We start from the raw sequence: 15,965 nt of genomic DNA on the forward strand, positions 1-15,965 counted from the left end.
GAAATTTCTTTCTGTAAGCCCAGGATGTTCTTCCTCCATTGTCGAAGTTCCTCCACTTGCCTTTCTTTGGCCCCATTTGAGCCCATTTGTGCTCTGAGACCTCTCACGGTACTTTGAAGGTAACTCTTCTTGCTTTTGGATGAGGGCTATCCTGTCTTCTTGGGATTCCCCTTTTGTCGAAAATGTAGAGATATGGATTGCCCCTGCGGGCATCCCAAGTTTGATTGGAGGGGATTCTCTTAAAGGATTTAGACAGCTTTCGATGGTAAACCGCCCCACATCTGGGACACATTAAACATTCAGTTACACCTTTGTGGCAGCGAACCAGAAAACCTAATAGGCTTTCTCCAGGTTTGGGATACACTCCCAGCAATTCACCTTCCTTTCTCCAGTTTCTGTCAGTTTTAGCACGTTGCCACCTTTCATAGTCTTCAGCCACCCTTGGATTCACCTGTATACTGCACCTTGGGCATAACAGAATTTCAGAACTTTGTTTGTGACATCTCTAGAGGTATTCCTTCAGAGTTTCGTCAAGTTTGGAGTGATGAGACTGCACCCCTTCTTTCTTCAAACAACTTTCAACTTCTTCCATTTCTGGGGTTGAATGGTCCAAATTGACCATGTTGACGTCTAGGTTGACGCCATGTGCAATTGACATTTCTTCGAACTTCTTCATTAGGCCTTTAGTAGCCATAGTTGCCTCTCCCACAAAACCTTCAATAGTCTTTGGTTTGACTGCAGTCTCAGATGTGACATCCTCCTTTAGGTCATCAGTAACCTTTTTTCCAACTTGGACATTTTCCTCACCTCCTGGGGTTCATCTTGCTCCAACTTCGACGGTGTCAACCATGTTGATCTCGACAGGCTCAATGTAGTTTGTGTCAGCAATATCAAGGGGATTAGCATCTATCTTCATTTGATTTCTTCCTTTGTCTGCAAACTTCATACGTCCTTCCTTGATCGCATTCTGAATAAGATCCCTGAAAAGAAAACACTGCGAGGTTTTGTGGCCTAAAAAATTATGGTATCTACAGTAGCCTCTCTTCTTCCGTTGCTCTAACGGAGGAATTTTAATGTTATGAGGCAAAACCATTTGGCCATCTCTCACAAGCAAATCAAATATTTTATCACATTTAGTTATGTCGAATGTGTATGTTTTCTTAGGAAACTTATCATTCTTTTCAATTTCAACGAGATTTTTTCCGTTCGATGGTGTGATCATCTTGCATGTATAGGGGCCTGCTTCCTTTAATTCGGCTAGATCTACTTCGCAGTCTTCGAAACCATATTGGTCGTCGGAGATCTCTGGTTCTCCTTCGTCTACTTCGACGTAGGTGACCCTCTCCTTATTATAGCTTTTATTTGCCCTAGCCTTCTCAGCTTTTAATCTTTTGACCTGGCAAACCCTATCAGCCAATTGGGCCATATCTCGCAGATATTGAGTGTCCAATTTCTTCCTGATAGAGTAATCTAAACCTCCAGTGGCCATTTCGACTAATTCGTGTTCAGGCACTACTGTAAAGCATCTAGCTTTTAGCAAACGGAACCTGTTCAGATAATCATATATAGGTTCAGTAAACTTCCTTTTAATACTGGAAAATTCTTTGAGACTTATCTTGGTTTGACCCATATAGAATTGTTCATGGAATAACCTCTCTAGATGAGACCAAGTATCTTTAGAACTTGGTGGTAATGTTGTGAACCATGTGAAAGCATTCTTGGTTAGAGAACTTGGGAAATACTTCATCCTTATATCCTCATTGTTCGCCAAATCTCCAGCCTCTGTCATATTGTCACACTCTAAAATTTTCCCATCATATTTTCATATTCAAGCTCATCTGAATGAGAAAAGCTCAAGACTTGACTGAGTGTACACTCTCCTAAGCAACAACCCTCCAGCTAGGGTCTGATCTTCTCAAGGAGAAATCAACTTCTAATGCCTCAAATGGACTTCATGGCTTCCCATATGTCCCAAAGAATCCCTATGCCAAGTTTCAAGTCTCACAGTACAAGTTTGCTCGGTCAAAGGCTCAAATGATCAACAATCAACTGATTTGACCTAAAAGTAAACTATGGTCAAATTACAGTCAAAACTCCTGATTTTTGGTCAACATCAACATTTTAATGTTAGATTCATTGTTTCATCGAGGGTTGATCATGATTCATCAAGAAAAGCTCCAAAATTATCAAAACCCTAAGTTTCTAAATTAAGGTTTTTAGGAGAAAGTCAACCCAACTTTGACCAGCCATATCTCTTTCATAATTTATCAGAAATTCCCCAACCAAAGCCTATTCTCAAGGAAATTTCATTCTCTACAACTTTGATGTTGGGCTCAAGGTCAATAAATGCTTCCGCATAAGAGATATAAGCCAAAACATTACAAGTCCTTCTAGAAGCTCGCAAAAAGCAGTTTTTTGTCAAGAGCCATATCTTTAAGATAAAATCCTCAAATGCAAAAAAGGTTCCAAAGTGGATTTTAGAGGACACCTTGGGCTTTCCAAAAAGTCCTAGAACACTTCCATACCTTAAGAATTGAGAGATATATGCTTGGTACAAGTTGGTCAATTTTTGAGAAAGGTTTGAAACCCTAAGTTGCTTATTTCATATTTTTGAGGATTGGGCCTTAAGACTTGGACTTTACACGTGAATTTGAGCTTGAGGGAGGCCCATTGGTCATATAAAACTTATTTCATGATTTTATTTCATTTATATTTGATTTTATTCATTTAAAATTCAAATTAAATCTAATAAAATGATGGGAAATATTAAAGGGATGGAGGAGATTATTTTGGCATCTAATATTGAGTCTCCAAATCATAATAAATCAGTGCAAATTCGTGGGAGATTGATTGAACAAGATTGGACCCAAAAATAGCAAAATTTCAATTTAATTTCAATCAAATTTCTCATCATCAAAACACATGATTTTATTTGATTCTCTCCAAACTTGTAACCCTAAAATCATTCTCTATATATACTCATATTCAAGGCACAAGGGGAGGAAATTGGTGGAAAAATACTAGGGTTCATAAGAAAAAAATATTCAAAAATAGGTAAAAAATTTGGATTGCAAGTCGCAGCCACTTTCAAGGCCTTCCGCTCATCCCATTCGATTCCTAAGGTAATACATGGTGAGAATGCTTTGTTAAATGAATTCCATGATGCCCAAAATAGGTACTACGCGTCATTCACACTTGCACATGTTCTTGAGATTCATAATTCATGTTTTATCCTGTGTTAATCAAAACTAACTATATACATGAGTTCATATTGATTTTTAGAACAGATTAGGACCATCGTGGGTGAGAGTTGGCGCGTAAAAAGGCTGATGCCATTGTTAGGGCATCCTCACGACCAAGCGTTGGAACTCTATGATACCGTCCTTTTCAGACCAAAATAATACCTCCATTGAACTCAGAACATTCAGTTTAGTGGATCTGGGCATGTCTCGCTTTTGGTTAACGTGATTTTTGAAGTTTGGATGTTTACAGGAATTAGTTACGAAAAGTTTGGATGTTTGGCTATCTTAGGGCAAAATCGTAGTAAAGAAACAAGCATGCGCTGAAGGGAGAAGACGAAGACCACGTGGCATCTACGCGCTTGGCTATTCGTCAGTCAACAAAGTCTTCCACTTCGCCCTACTCTGATTGGCCGGTGCAGTACTCTTGGGCCCAGGCTGACGGTTCTTTTGACTTTTTCATAATTTATATGCCTTTTAATATTTGTTTAACGTTGTTGATGTCACTATCAGTTAAATTGTTTAGCGCAAGTGGTAAATGTTAAAGACTAAAGGCAACTCCTTGTGCTTGGGTTCGATCCCTGGGGGGTTACACATTTACTTTTTTAGTTTGATATATTTGTCTTTACAGGATTCAGCGCATCTCCTTCCCTCACCCCCACAATACGCCCTCATATCTCCTCCATTGGATCTCGCTAGTTCCAGATCCAAGATCCCAGGAGCGTGCCACACCATGGACACTCAGGAGGCGTGCCACACTAGATAGCTGCACCAGGTTTCTTTTATTTTTTTATTTTTATTTTATTATTATTATTATAATTATTATTATAATTATTATTATAATTATTATTATTCCTTTATTTATTTTCTGTTCTTTCTTTTTTTATTTCTTTTTTTATAAAAATAAAACCTTTTTATTTATTTATTTATTTTAATTAGTTTAATTAATTAGATTTAATAATTTAATTAGCTTTTATTTAATGGTTAGATAATTAATTTAAATATGTTAATTTAATTTAGGGATTAATTAGTTGTAGGTTAGTTTTAAGTTAAATAATTTAGGTTAATTTTAATATTTAGAATTTAGGATTTGTTTAATCAATTAACTGTTTTCGTAATCTTAATTTAGTTTAGCTTATCTTGTCCAGTTAGGCTTAGTAATTTGCCCATTAACCTAGATTTAGGTTTTTTAACCCGTAGGTTTATTTTACCCATTAGGTTTTTTTAGCCATTAACCTTCAAAGGTTTAGGTTCGCCTTCTTGTAATCAAACATTAAATTTCTTTATTCGCGAATTCTCTTCTCACCTCATATTCTATTGATTGTCGTATGCTTGTTCCCAGGCTTGGGGTAAAACTTGTTTATTTATTTAAATTTTTGCCTTTATTTAATTTCATGCCTTTAATTTTAATTATCCATTTTATTTAAATTATCTCAATTTATTCGCATTATTATTGCTTGCTATTATTTATAATGTATCTGCCCCAAAACCATGTACAAAAAGTTTTCTACCTTTCTTTCAGCCTTTTATTTTCTGTTACCCTTTAAGGGTTTTATTGTAATAGTAATTAGGTTTATTTTTTCTGCCTTTAATTTTCCCGCATCAACATGTGTTTATTGTAATAGCGTAGGACTATTAAACTGTTTTATTTTTCTGCTATGGTTAGTAATCCTAGGGAGTGCAAGCATTGTTTAAAATAAATTAGACCCTTCGTTTACAAGATAAAATATCTGAACTGAATCACATGATTGTGCCACACACACACCTTTAGGGTAACCCTTCTTATGCTGCCTGTTGCCTTTTAATTACATTTCTGAAATAGTCAAGTCCCTCGATTCCGAGGATACCTAAAGCAAATGCTGCCTCAGTTCATTATCATCATCATATGAGATCTAGTCCCTCTATGTTGCCTCGAAATAAGATGATTGTCCCATTGCTAAGGTATCCTCGCCTGTTGTCTAAATGACTATTCTATCATTCCCTAAAGACTACCTACCCTCTATATGGTAGGGACAGTTTTATTGCGAACGATAACTTCTCGATGACACTTAACATCCAATGAAAGGATTTCATACCCTCTCATGGTATGGATAGCCTTTTCAAACCGAAAAGCTAAAAGAACAATTTTTCTAACTAAGGGTAGGTGCTCCTGATTTCTTACTCTTTTCAAATTCAAAACTCTTTTTCCCACTCATTTTCATATACTTTCAAAAACAAGGCTACGCTTATTTACAAGCTATAGTCCTTAACAAAGTTTTACTATTCACACACTACACTTCAAATATTTTGAAAACAAAGTGATCTAAGCAATTAAGAACCCATGGATAACCATGGATACAAAGGGTGCTTACACCTTCACTTTGTATAACTTACCCTCGAACTCAATCTCTTTCAAAAAAGGTTTTTTTTCCGTTCTTTTAGCCTTTCTATAAATTAGATAAAATTAAAGTCGGTGGAGACTCTTGCTATCCGCAACATTTCAAAATGTCAGTTCTCCCACCGTGTTACAGAATTGGCGACTTTGCTGGGGACGCTTTCGAATAAAAGAGGGGTTACCTTAAAGTTTAGGATTCACTTTAATGTTTTCAATTGTTTGGATTGTTTGCTTTATACTTGTGGGCCTATTTGGGTTTACTTGTGTGGAAGATCCTAACCCGGATCTGAGTACCTTAGGTAAATGGCATGAGACCAAGGAGACTGCAGGGCGTATACTACTGCGGTTGATATGGTGGCCATCGTTAGTGTGACACATTGGTTTGTCCTGGTGTTCCTTGGGATCCGACTTGAGGAAACACTTGGCTGCTGCGTGGTGTCATTAAGCACTAATTTTCCCCTAGAACCCTAGTTGAACTTGACTTTGGCCTATTAGAAAGTAGCGAGATGGCTGGCTTTGGTTCCGACTAAAGTTGGCTGATACTCGAAGCTACACTCATATGGACTGGACTTTCAAGACATTTTTGGTCGGTGATTCGATTGCTGAATTGAAATAAGTGCCTTCGAGAAAGGTCAATGAAATGAGTTCCCTAGAACCCGATCTTTATCTAGGACAGGTTGAACCAACTAAACTTTAGTAGGGAGGGTACTTACCTATGGACTTCATGCAAGCCTCTAAACCTAAGGACACTTGTGTGACTTGTTTGTGTTTGCTACTAACCTTTGTTTTCCTTGCAGGTTTCGTTTGTAGGATTTGTTTGTCCTTATTATCTTACGACATACCTGATACATTGCATTCGCATAAAACCATGACATCATAACATAGCATAATTAACTAACCCTTTCAAGGATCTTAGGGATTTAGGGCGCACAATTTTAGGTGCTCTTATCAAGGACTGAATTCCTAATCAAGGGGAAAGAGGATTTATTTTCCTCTAGCCACATACCTTCCAGTTCAGAGACTCAGTACCTATCAAGGGGCAAGAGCATTTATTTTCCTCTAGCCATGTACCTTCCAATTTAGAAGTATCCCGAATCCGAGGCTATGACCCACTCGATATGGTGAGCTCGATTCTCAAAGGCGGACATTCAAAAACGAAAGTCAAGGTTCTTCCGACAAGCTGTGACCAATCGTTTCCTAGTGTCGCAAACTAGATTTCCTAAAGATCCTTGAAAACATTGCACATGCATTCATAACATTGCATCACATGTTTCTATAACAGGTCTCTCATCCTCTCTCGCTGTTTATTTCAACATCATGAATCTCGAGAAATCAGTCAAAGACCTTCAAACCCAGAATGCTGAGTTCCAAGCCCTGATTCTGAACTTGTCCAAGGGGCGAGACGAGTTGAAAACTCTCTTGACCAAGAAGGAGAAGAAGTCCAGAAGATCTGTGGGTGTCCTTAATGTGGGAAGAAGATTCTAAGGCCCACTTAAGAAAGCTGAAGAAGTTAAGGTTTCCAAAGAGGACGACGATGAACAAGATGATGATGCTAGTATCAAAACTGATGCGAAAAGCAACCACGATTCTGTCAAGCCCTCTAAGGAAGAAGGAGACTACTACTTTGAGGATGAACATCCAGACGACAAATACAAGTTGCTGGAAGAACGCATGAAACCCGTGGAGATTCAGAAGGTACCTGGGTTGGATTTTGGGGAACTAGGACTCATCCCTGGAGTTGTTATCCCTCCAAAGTTCAAGACTCCAAACTTTTCTAAATACGATGGGATCTCTTGTCCGAAACTGCACCTGAAATCTTATGTAAGGAAAATTCAACCTCATACTGCTGATAAGAAGTTGTGGATCCACTTCTTCCAAGAGGGCTTATCTGAAACTCAGCTTGAGTGGTACTATTAACTGGACGGTGCCAACATTCATACCTGGGAAGACTTGGCAACCACTTTCTACAAGCAATACCAATACAACGCTGATCTCGCGCCAACCCGCATGCAACTACAAAGTATGTCTATGGGTCCTAAAGAAAGCTTCAAAGAGTATGCTCAGAAGTGGAGAGACATGGCAGGTAGAGTTCAACCTCCTTTAGCTGACAGGGAATTGGTTGATATGTTCATGAGTACACTAACTGGTCCTTTCTACAGCCACTTACTGGGAAGTTCCTCATATGGTTTCACCGACCTCATACTGACTAGGGAACGTGTTGAAAGCGGTATCTGAAGCGGTAAAATTCAAGTGGCTACATCTTCTAATACCACAAAGAAGGTGCACAATTAGAGGAATGAATCCAACACTGTTGGAGCAGTCCTAGCCTCTAATCAAGTGCTGGTACAACAAAAGGGCAACCAGCGTAAACAAGGCGCACCTAAAAGACAATTCACAAAGATCAACATGACTTTGGCTGAAGCGTTACAACAGTTGCTGAAAGCAGGATTGATTGCCTTGAAGGATCCTCCTCTGAAGCCCAATACCTCATCTCATCAATATAATCCCAATGCAAGATGCACTTATCACTCCGACAGCATTGGACATGACACTAATGATTGCTGGCCATTGAAGAACAATATCGAGGATATGATCGACGCTGGGGAAAATGAGTTCAACCCTCCTGCAACCATGCCTAATCACAACAAGAGTGCTAATACTGTGGATGGCTAGAAGGATGGACTTTAAGATCATTAGTTTTACTTTCAGTTGCAATCTCTATTCTGCTTGTTTGAACATTCGACTTATGATAGACATTATCTGTTTTAATAATCATCATCAGTGCATTGCATATGTTTGTCTCGAATAAATTATTTTGCTATCACTTATTTAAACTGTGTTTTACTTTGTTTTGTGATATTCAACTCCTGCTAAGCTGTGAGCCTTTCAAGGGAGGATGACGAAAACGATACCACAACCTCATAAAGTAATGCTTTTGAACAGACTATGCTGACGATGTACAGGCATTATTTCAATTCCTAAACAGTGGAGATATAAGGATGTTAATCCCTCGTCAACCCCTTTGAGCCTAAGGAGTAGAAGTTTACTTTCTTGTGCAATTTAAAACCCTTAATCATAGCCAGGGGCAGGGTAGTTACTCAGTTAATTCAATTATACTAGCCGTTGTTTACACAAATAATGATGGGTTCCCGCAACCATTAAGTGAGGCAGTCAATATCCATCAAAAAGAAAAGCTTTTAAGTCAAAACCTTTGAAGGATACTTAGCAAAATTCGAAACATCCCGTTGACTGTAATCTCAAAATAAACAGTTCAGGCAAAAGTTAGGGATAACAAAGTCAAAAAAGAGGTCACTACAAATCCTCGATAAAAGGAAATATTACAAAAAAGGATGACTGCCTGTCCAAATAAGCTTCTGGTGCTTTAACCATCATCAAGTGTCAGTGTTACGACTTCGAGCTCTGCTAAGACTTAAACTCAAAGTTAACTGAGCATAGGATCGAAGAACATCACGAAGATTGGGATGGGTACAAATAAACTTTGAGCCGTTATCCTTTGTTTCTTAAACCGTGAACTAAGCCACGTTACAACCCTTGAAAGTCCTAACTGAAGCATGGTTAGTTCGAAAGCATACTATCACCAAAAAGGTATCCTGACTCCTTAAGGTTTACCACAAATGCTGAGTTGATATTTCGTTTTTACAAACATCACGTTTTTATAAACATCACGCTTTTACATTTCTTGTCTTAATGTTTTTCAAAAAAAAACTCAAGACAGACATATGCATTGCATCTCATGAATTCATTATTAAACATATTTGCTACATAATTTCAAATGTTAGGGTCAGGAACAATTTGCACAGGGTACGACTAATGACTAAAAGTCATCCCGACAGACGAAATCACTACAGAAGCAACATCTCTTACAAGGGGCATGACATGCTTTGTCCAATCAATCTGGGGAAATCAAGTCAAGATTCCAAGAATATCTCAAAAATGCCAAACAATCAGAGGCATAGACCCAAGGAGGTCTGAAGCTACTTCCCGATCGATCAAGGGCATCATACTAAGTTTATGGCTACTAGGGGCAAGTCACCCATAGTGCATATCTCAGAAGGTCCTCACAAGACGAATCTCTCCAAAGTCCCTACTGGCAGGGGAAAAGCTATGCAAGGCATGTTCGACACTTCGATCAATACTCATCGGTGTGCTCCAATCAATACAAGTCCAGGAATGGCAGTTGTTATAACCACCGGGGGGCAATGTTCAAAGCATCCATGCTTTCCCACAGAGCCGGTTTCACAAGATCATGTCCCCACAAAGTAATCTTCAAGTAGCTATCTTCAATCCCTCCTCCAACAGGGTCTATTCATCTTTCTTATCCCTAGTCAGGGTGCATCAAAGATCGATCTTTCAAATTACTTCTTTCCCCAAGGAGAATTCAAAGATCCCCAATGGAAGATTTATACTCCGTATTCTCCACAACAGTCAGTGATTTATTTTCCCCGCCCAACACTGCTACAATTTTCTATCGTCATTAACAATATTTGACATGCATACATCATTCATAATCAATCATTACATAATACATACCATGCATCGTGACATTGCATATTTCTAACTTTGTTTTCAGGTTCCATCTCGACAAACATTCCCCTCAGATATAATCAAGCTGAAGATTCATTCTGACAAGTCTTTTTACATTCCAAAACTTCATCAAATAACTTATCAACTCTAACAAGCAAGCATTCTCTATCAGATATGGTATAATGTATGACTCGTTCTGGTATTCTCAGTTAGATATGGTCTAATGTATGACTCGTTCTGGCATTATCCAACAGATATGGTCTAATGTACGACTCGTTCTGACGTCTTCCATCAGATATGATCCAAAGTATGATTTGTTCTGATATTCTTCCTCAAATATGGTCTAATGTACGACTCGTTCTGACATCCTTCAACAGATATGGTCTAATGTACGACTCGTTCTGACACCCTCCAACAGATATGGTCTAATATACGACTCGTTTTGACGTCTTCCATCAGATATGATCCAAAGTATGATTCGTTCTGATATTCTTCCTCAGATATGGTCTAATGTACGACTCGTTCTGACATCCTTCAACAGATATGGTCTAATGTACGACTCGTTCTGACACCCTCCAACAGATATGATCTAATATTCTCCTTCAGATATGGTCTAATGCATGACTCGTTCTGACGTCCTCTATCATATATGGTATAATGTATGACCTGCTATGGTATTCTATTTTCAAGAATCTAATTCTATCACCACGAATGGTGAAGACACGATCACCTCTTCGAGAACTAATTCAGTTACAACGAACGGTGCTGACACGATCGATTTTCAAAAGATCTAATTCTATCATCACGAACGATAAAGACACAATCATCTTTCCAAGATCTAACTCAGTTACCACGAACATTCCTGACATGGTCGACTCTCAAAGATAAAGGCAGATATAATCTACACAAAGATTCAGCCTGACACTCATCATCACCTCAGATACAGTCTAATGCATGACTCATTCTGTTTATCAAGGTCAGGATGGCATCTTTAAGCCCATCCTCGATAACATCCTTCTGCCAACATCCGGATGGCATCTTTAAGCCCATCTCCGGCAAAAGTCCCTACTTCAGCCAGGGCAAATTCCTTGGTATTCTAGTATTCAATCCTCTTCTACCTTCAGATTCAAACAGGCACACATGCCAATCTACATCCTCAGGTATAAGAAGATTGAACAGGGACAGCTGTCATACCCTAAAATTTGCCCATCATATTTTCATATTCAAGCTCATCTGAATGACAAAAGCTCAAGACTTGACTGAGTGTACACTCTCCTAAGCAACAACCCTCCAGCTAGTGTTTTGATATTCTCAAGGAGAAATCAACTTCTAATGCCTCAAATGGACATCATGGCTTCCCATATGTCCCAAAGAATCCCAATACCCAGTTTCAAGTCTCACAGTACAAGTTTGCTCGGTCAGAGGCTCAAATGACCAACAGTCGACTTGTAACATCCGATTTTTATTAGATTTAATTAATTAGGATTATTTGATAATTGATAATTGTTTGTGTTTTATTTAATTATTGTTTGCGCGATAATCATTTAATTGGGTGACAATATGTTATTTAGCTAATTAATAAATGGTAGAATTTTATTTGAAATTAGTTAAATGGGCTTAGTTGAGTGAGAAAGAGTATTAGGTGGGTTATGCCCAATGAGATAATGAGAGTTAGAAGAGAATTCTATGAGTTAACCTAAATTAGATAGAAAGGTAGAAAGAAAAGTAGAGAAGAGAAAAGAGGCAAAAGAGTAGAAGAGAGGAGAGGAGAGGATTGTAGATTCTTGAAGTTAGAAGGAGAAATTCAAGAGGTAAGGGTTTGAATACAAGTTCTTGTAGAATCTATGATTGGGTAATGTTGTATGTGTTAAAACATGAGATTTCACTTTGAGTATTTTCATAATCCATGAGATTTGTGTTGTTTGATGTTGTTTATGCTTGGAATGGGTAGAAATAACATGTAATTCATGATTCTTTACTTGATTCTATGGGTGGGTTTTGATTTATAACATGTTGGATGAAAAGAATGTGAAAACCTAACTTTGGGATTTGGGTGGAATTCATGAATTTGCATGATTAATGAAACTTTGATGAATCTAAGGATACATATGGGTTATGTGTATGTTATGTATGTGAAATTCGTGTGCAAATAATAAACTGAACTGTGAATTGAGTGATGAAAATGAAAAGAGGGAACTGTGCTGAGTTTACACAGAGAATTCATTCTGCGCTGTGTTCGCGACGCGAACGAGAGGTGGCGGCGCGAACTGAATGAATTCTGAAATGATTTGGTTCTGCCATGTACTTCGCGGCGCGCACATGTGGATGCGGCGCGAACTGAATGCATTTTTGAGATACCTTGTTTCTGTCTGTTACTTCGCGGCGCGACCAAAGGTTGGCGGCGCGAACTATGTTCAAAAACATTTTCTTGTTTGTTTAAGACTTGATTTGCATACCTATTACTTCTATATGTTCGATATGTGTTATTAATTGATTAAATAACATGTGTGAGGTGTAATTGAATGTATTATGTAATGGAATGCTAAATGATAATTGTGTTGAGATTGGATTGAATTACATGTTGTGTAATGTTGTGTAAGGTTGGAAAGATGTAATTGTGTAGTTTAAGAGATAGAGAGATCGTCTTAAATGCATGAGTCTTGTTTTGTTGCACACGTACACAAGCATGAGTCTTTGAAAGTGGCAATGTTGGGTAATCTCGCGAAGGTTATTTACTTGTCCCAAACCTAACGAGTACGGGTTTGAAAGCTTAACGAGTATGGGTCTTTGAGGTGGTTATCTAGTCTAGAGAGAATGACAATCGGCATGACCGGAAATGATAACGGAGGGATCCACATGCATATCGCATAGAGTCACACTTGAGTCGCACGTGTCGGTGTGAAATGTTGTTATGTGTGATTATGTGGTATGAATGTGTGGATGTGAATTTGATTGATATGCATATATGTGGAATGATGAATCATTTGATATGAATTAGAGAATGTGATGAGAATGAGATATACGTGATTGATACATATTTGATGTGAAATGTGAAATATATACGTATGAGTGATATATGTGTATATATGTAAATTGGCAATAAATGAGGTTGTGAATTAATTGTGATGATTAATTAAGTTGAACATGTTAACTTTATATTGGAGATAAATACATGTTTTGTGAAGAGTGATGAATTCTTGAAATGCATGCTTACTTATGTTGCATTTCCCATTATTATATTTTCTATTTAGAATTTGAATTCTCACCCTTCTGTTTGAATGTTATCTTTCGTTGATAACGTGCAGGTTCCGACGAGTAGTAGCTTGTCCGAGGATTTAGCCGAGGAGCTCCTGAGTTTGTTATTGGATTAGGTAGCGAGTCATATGCTCTGATCATGTAACACTTTGGGGGATTTTATTTAGACTTATGCTTATGTTTGGATATTTCTATTCCCTGTGTTTTGTTGGATATTCGGATGTATTTGTTTGAGATCTCAGATATGTTGTTTGAGGCTATGTGGCCAAGATTGTGGATTTAAATGTTAATTTGATATTGGTAGATGAATATAGTATGGGATATATTCATTGAAATTTTCATAGCAATTCTATTGTTTTCCGCAAGCGTTTATGCATAATGTATGAAAGCATGAGATTTACATTGTGTTACAAATATGATCTTTGCATATTAAGAATGTTGGATGTTTTGCTTTAGGTTTTCATTGTGATGAAAATAACATGTGACTCCCTTTTCCTTATGCATGATTACTCTGTGTGATTGTATGATATATTTGGGGTTAGAAAAGGGGTGTTACATTAGTGGTATCAGAGCATGGTCGACCAGTTGGTCAGAGTCGTTAATATCTTTAATCCCGTTGTATTAGATTTGTGTATCTGACACGATCGATACTGTTTTGTTTGTTTTGGGTTGTTGGTTGTCGTAGAACGATGGTTGCTGGAAGGAATGATGATGCCATTACTGATGCATTGAGGATGTTGGCTGGATCTCTTGGTCAAATGCCTCAAGCTAATGCTGGAAATCGGAATGCTGATGATGATGAGTACCGTGCTTTAGGGAAGTTCCAGAGGAACAATCCTCCTATCTTTGAGGGTGAGCATGAACCGGATAAAGCTCAAGCTTGGTTGAAGGCAATTGAGAAGATTTTTCGAGTCATGAATTGTACCGATGCTCAGAAAGTGCAGTTTGGTACTCACATGCTGGAAAAGGAAGCTGAGGATTGGTGGGGCAATATGGCTCAAAGATTTGATGAGGAAGGTATTCAAGTTACTTGGGATCGTTTCCGCGATGCATTTTTGGAAAACTATTTTCCGGAAGATTGCCGTGGAAAGAAAGAAGTGGAATTCCTTGAGTTCAAGCAAGGAAATGGTACCGTGGCGGAGTATTCTGCTAGATTTCAAGAGCTTATCAAGTATTGTCCTCACTACAATACTATGAATGCGGAGAGGTCAAAGTGTTTGAAGTTTGTCAATGGTTTGAGACCGGATATCAAGAAGGCGATTGGTTATCAACAGATTACCCGTTTTGCTGAGTTAATCAATAAGAGTCGGATTTATGATGAGGATAGTAGGGAGAGTGCTTCTCACTACAAGGCGATGAATGATAAGAAAGGTCAATTCCGTGGAAAACCATACGACAATAAGAAGAAGGCTGGTTTTGGCGGAAAGCCAAGTGGGGGAGGATCTAGTGCTCCGATTAAGTGTTTTAAATGTGGAGTTGAGGGACATCGTGCTGTTAATTGTTCCAAAGTCGAGGTAACATGTTTCAAGTGTGGCAAGAGTGGTCACAAAGCAAACGAGTGTAGAGGTGGTTCGAAGGTGACTTACTACAATTGTGGAGAGCAAGGTCACATTAGCACCAAATGTGATAAGCCAAAGAAGGAACAAGCGAAAGGGAAAGTGTTTGCATTGTCTGGTGCGGAGGCTTCTACCGATGATAGGCTAATCCAAGGTACGTGCTTCATTAATGGTACACCTTTGATTGCTATTATTGATACCGGTGCGACACATTCTTTCATTTCTTTGGATTGTGCTAAGAGATTGAATCTTGTGTTATCTGATATGTGTAGAAGTATGGTTATTGATACACCTGCTATGGGTTCTGTTTCTACTTCTTTTGTGTGTTTGAATTGTTCTTTGAGTATTTTTGGTAGAAATTTTGGGATTGATTTGGTCTATCTTCCGTTAGAGCAACTTGATGTGATTTTGGGTATGAATTGGTTAGAATTTAATCGTGTGTATATCAACTGTTTTGATAAGACTGTTATTTTTCCTGAGATTGGTGTTAAGGAAGATTTGTTTTTGTCTGCGAAGCAAGTTGGTGAATCTGTTCAAGATGGGGCTGAATTGTTTATGTTATTGGCAACCTTAGATGTGCATGAGAGGAGAACCATTGATGAATTGCCAATAGTTTGTGATTTTGCGGAGGTATTTCCTGAGGATGTAAGTGATTTACCGCCTGAACGTGAAGTTGAGTTTTCGATTGATTTAGTTCCTGGAACTAGTCCTGTATCGATGGCTTCTAAATTAAGGTTTTTAGGAGAAAGTCAACCCAACTTTGACCAGCCATATCTTTTTCATAATTTATCAGAAATTCCCCAACTAAAGCCTATTCTCAAGGAAATTTCATTCTCTACAACGTTGATGTTGGGCTCAAGGTCAAGAAATGCTTCCGCATAAGAGATATAAGCCAAAACATTATAGGTCCTTCTAGAAGCTCGCAAAAAGCATTTTTTTGTCAGGAGCCATATCTTTAAGATAAAATCCTCAAATGCAAAAAAGGTTCCAAGGTGG

The 15,965-nt window shown here is 38.2% G+C and overlaps 1 protein-coding gene across 1 annotated transcript; it reads right to left on the reverse strand.

Annotated features, from left to right (window-relative positions):
- Positions 1 to 817: 817 nt before the first annotated feature.
- LOC131593290 (uncharacterized) lies at positions 818 to 1,789 on the reverse strand. The gene is made up of 2 exons (XM_058865738.1): positions 1,668 to 1,789; positions 818 to 1,547 (listed from the first exon to the last, which is right to left on the reverse strand). Exons 1-2 carry the CDS (start codon positions 1,787 to 1,789, stop codon positions 818 to 820), a joined length of 852 nt encoding a protein of 283 aa, XP_058721721.1.
- Between the last annotated feature and the right edge of the window lie 14,176 nt (positions 1,790 to 15,965).

This window comes from Vicia villosa, linkage group LG1 (genome assembly GCF_029867415.1).
Source record: "Vicia villosa cultivar HV-30 ecotype Madison, WI linkage group LG1, Vvil1.0, whole genome shotgun sequence".
Classification (NCBI taxonomy): Eukaryota; Viridiplantae; Streptophyta; class Magnoliopsida; order Fabales; family Fabaceae; genus Vicia; species Vicia villosa.

Bases quoted from the DNA above. Each gene is read 5' to 3' on its own strand.
- LOC131593290 (XM_058865738.1), bottom strand. From the start codon at position 1,789: ATGACAGAGGCTGGAGATTTGGCGAACAATGAGGATATAAGGATGAAG. The intron at 1,548-1,667 runs GTCTCATCTAGA...TTATCTGAACAG, and splicing joins CCAAGTTCTAAAGATACTTG to GTTCCGTTTGCTAAAAGCTA.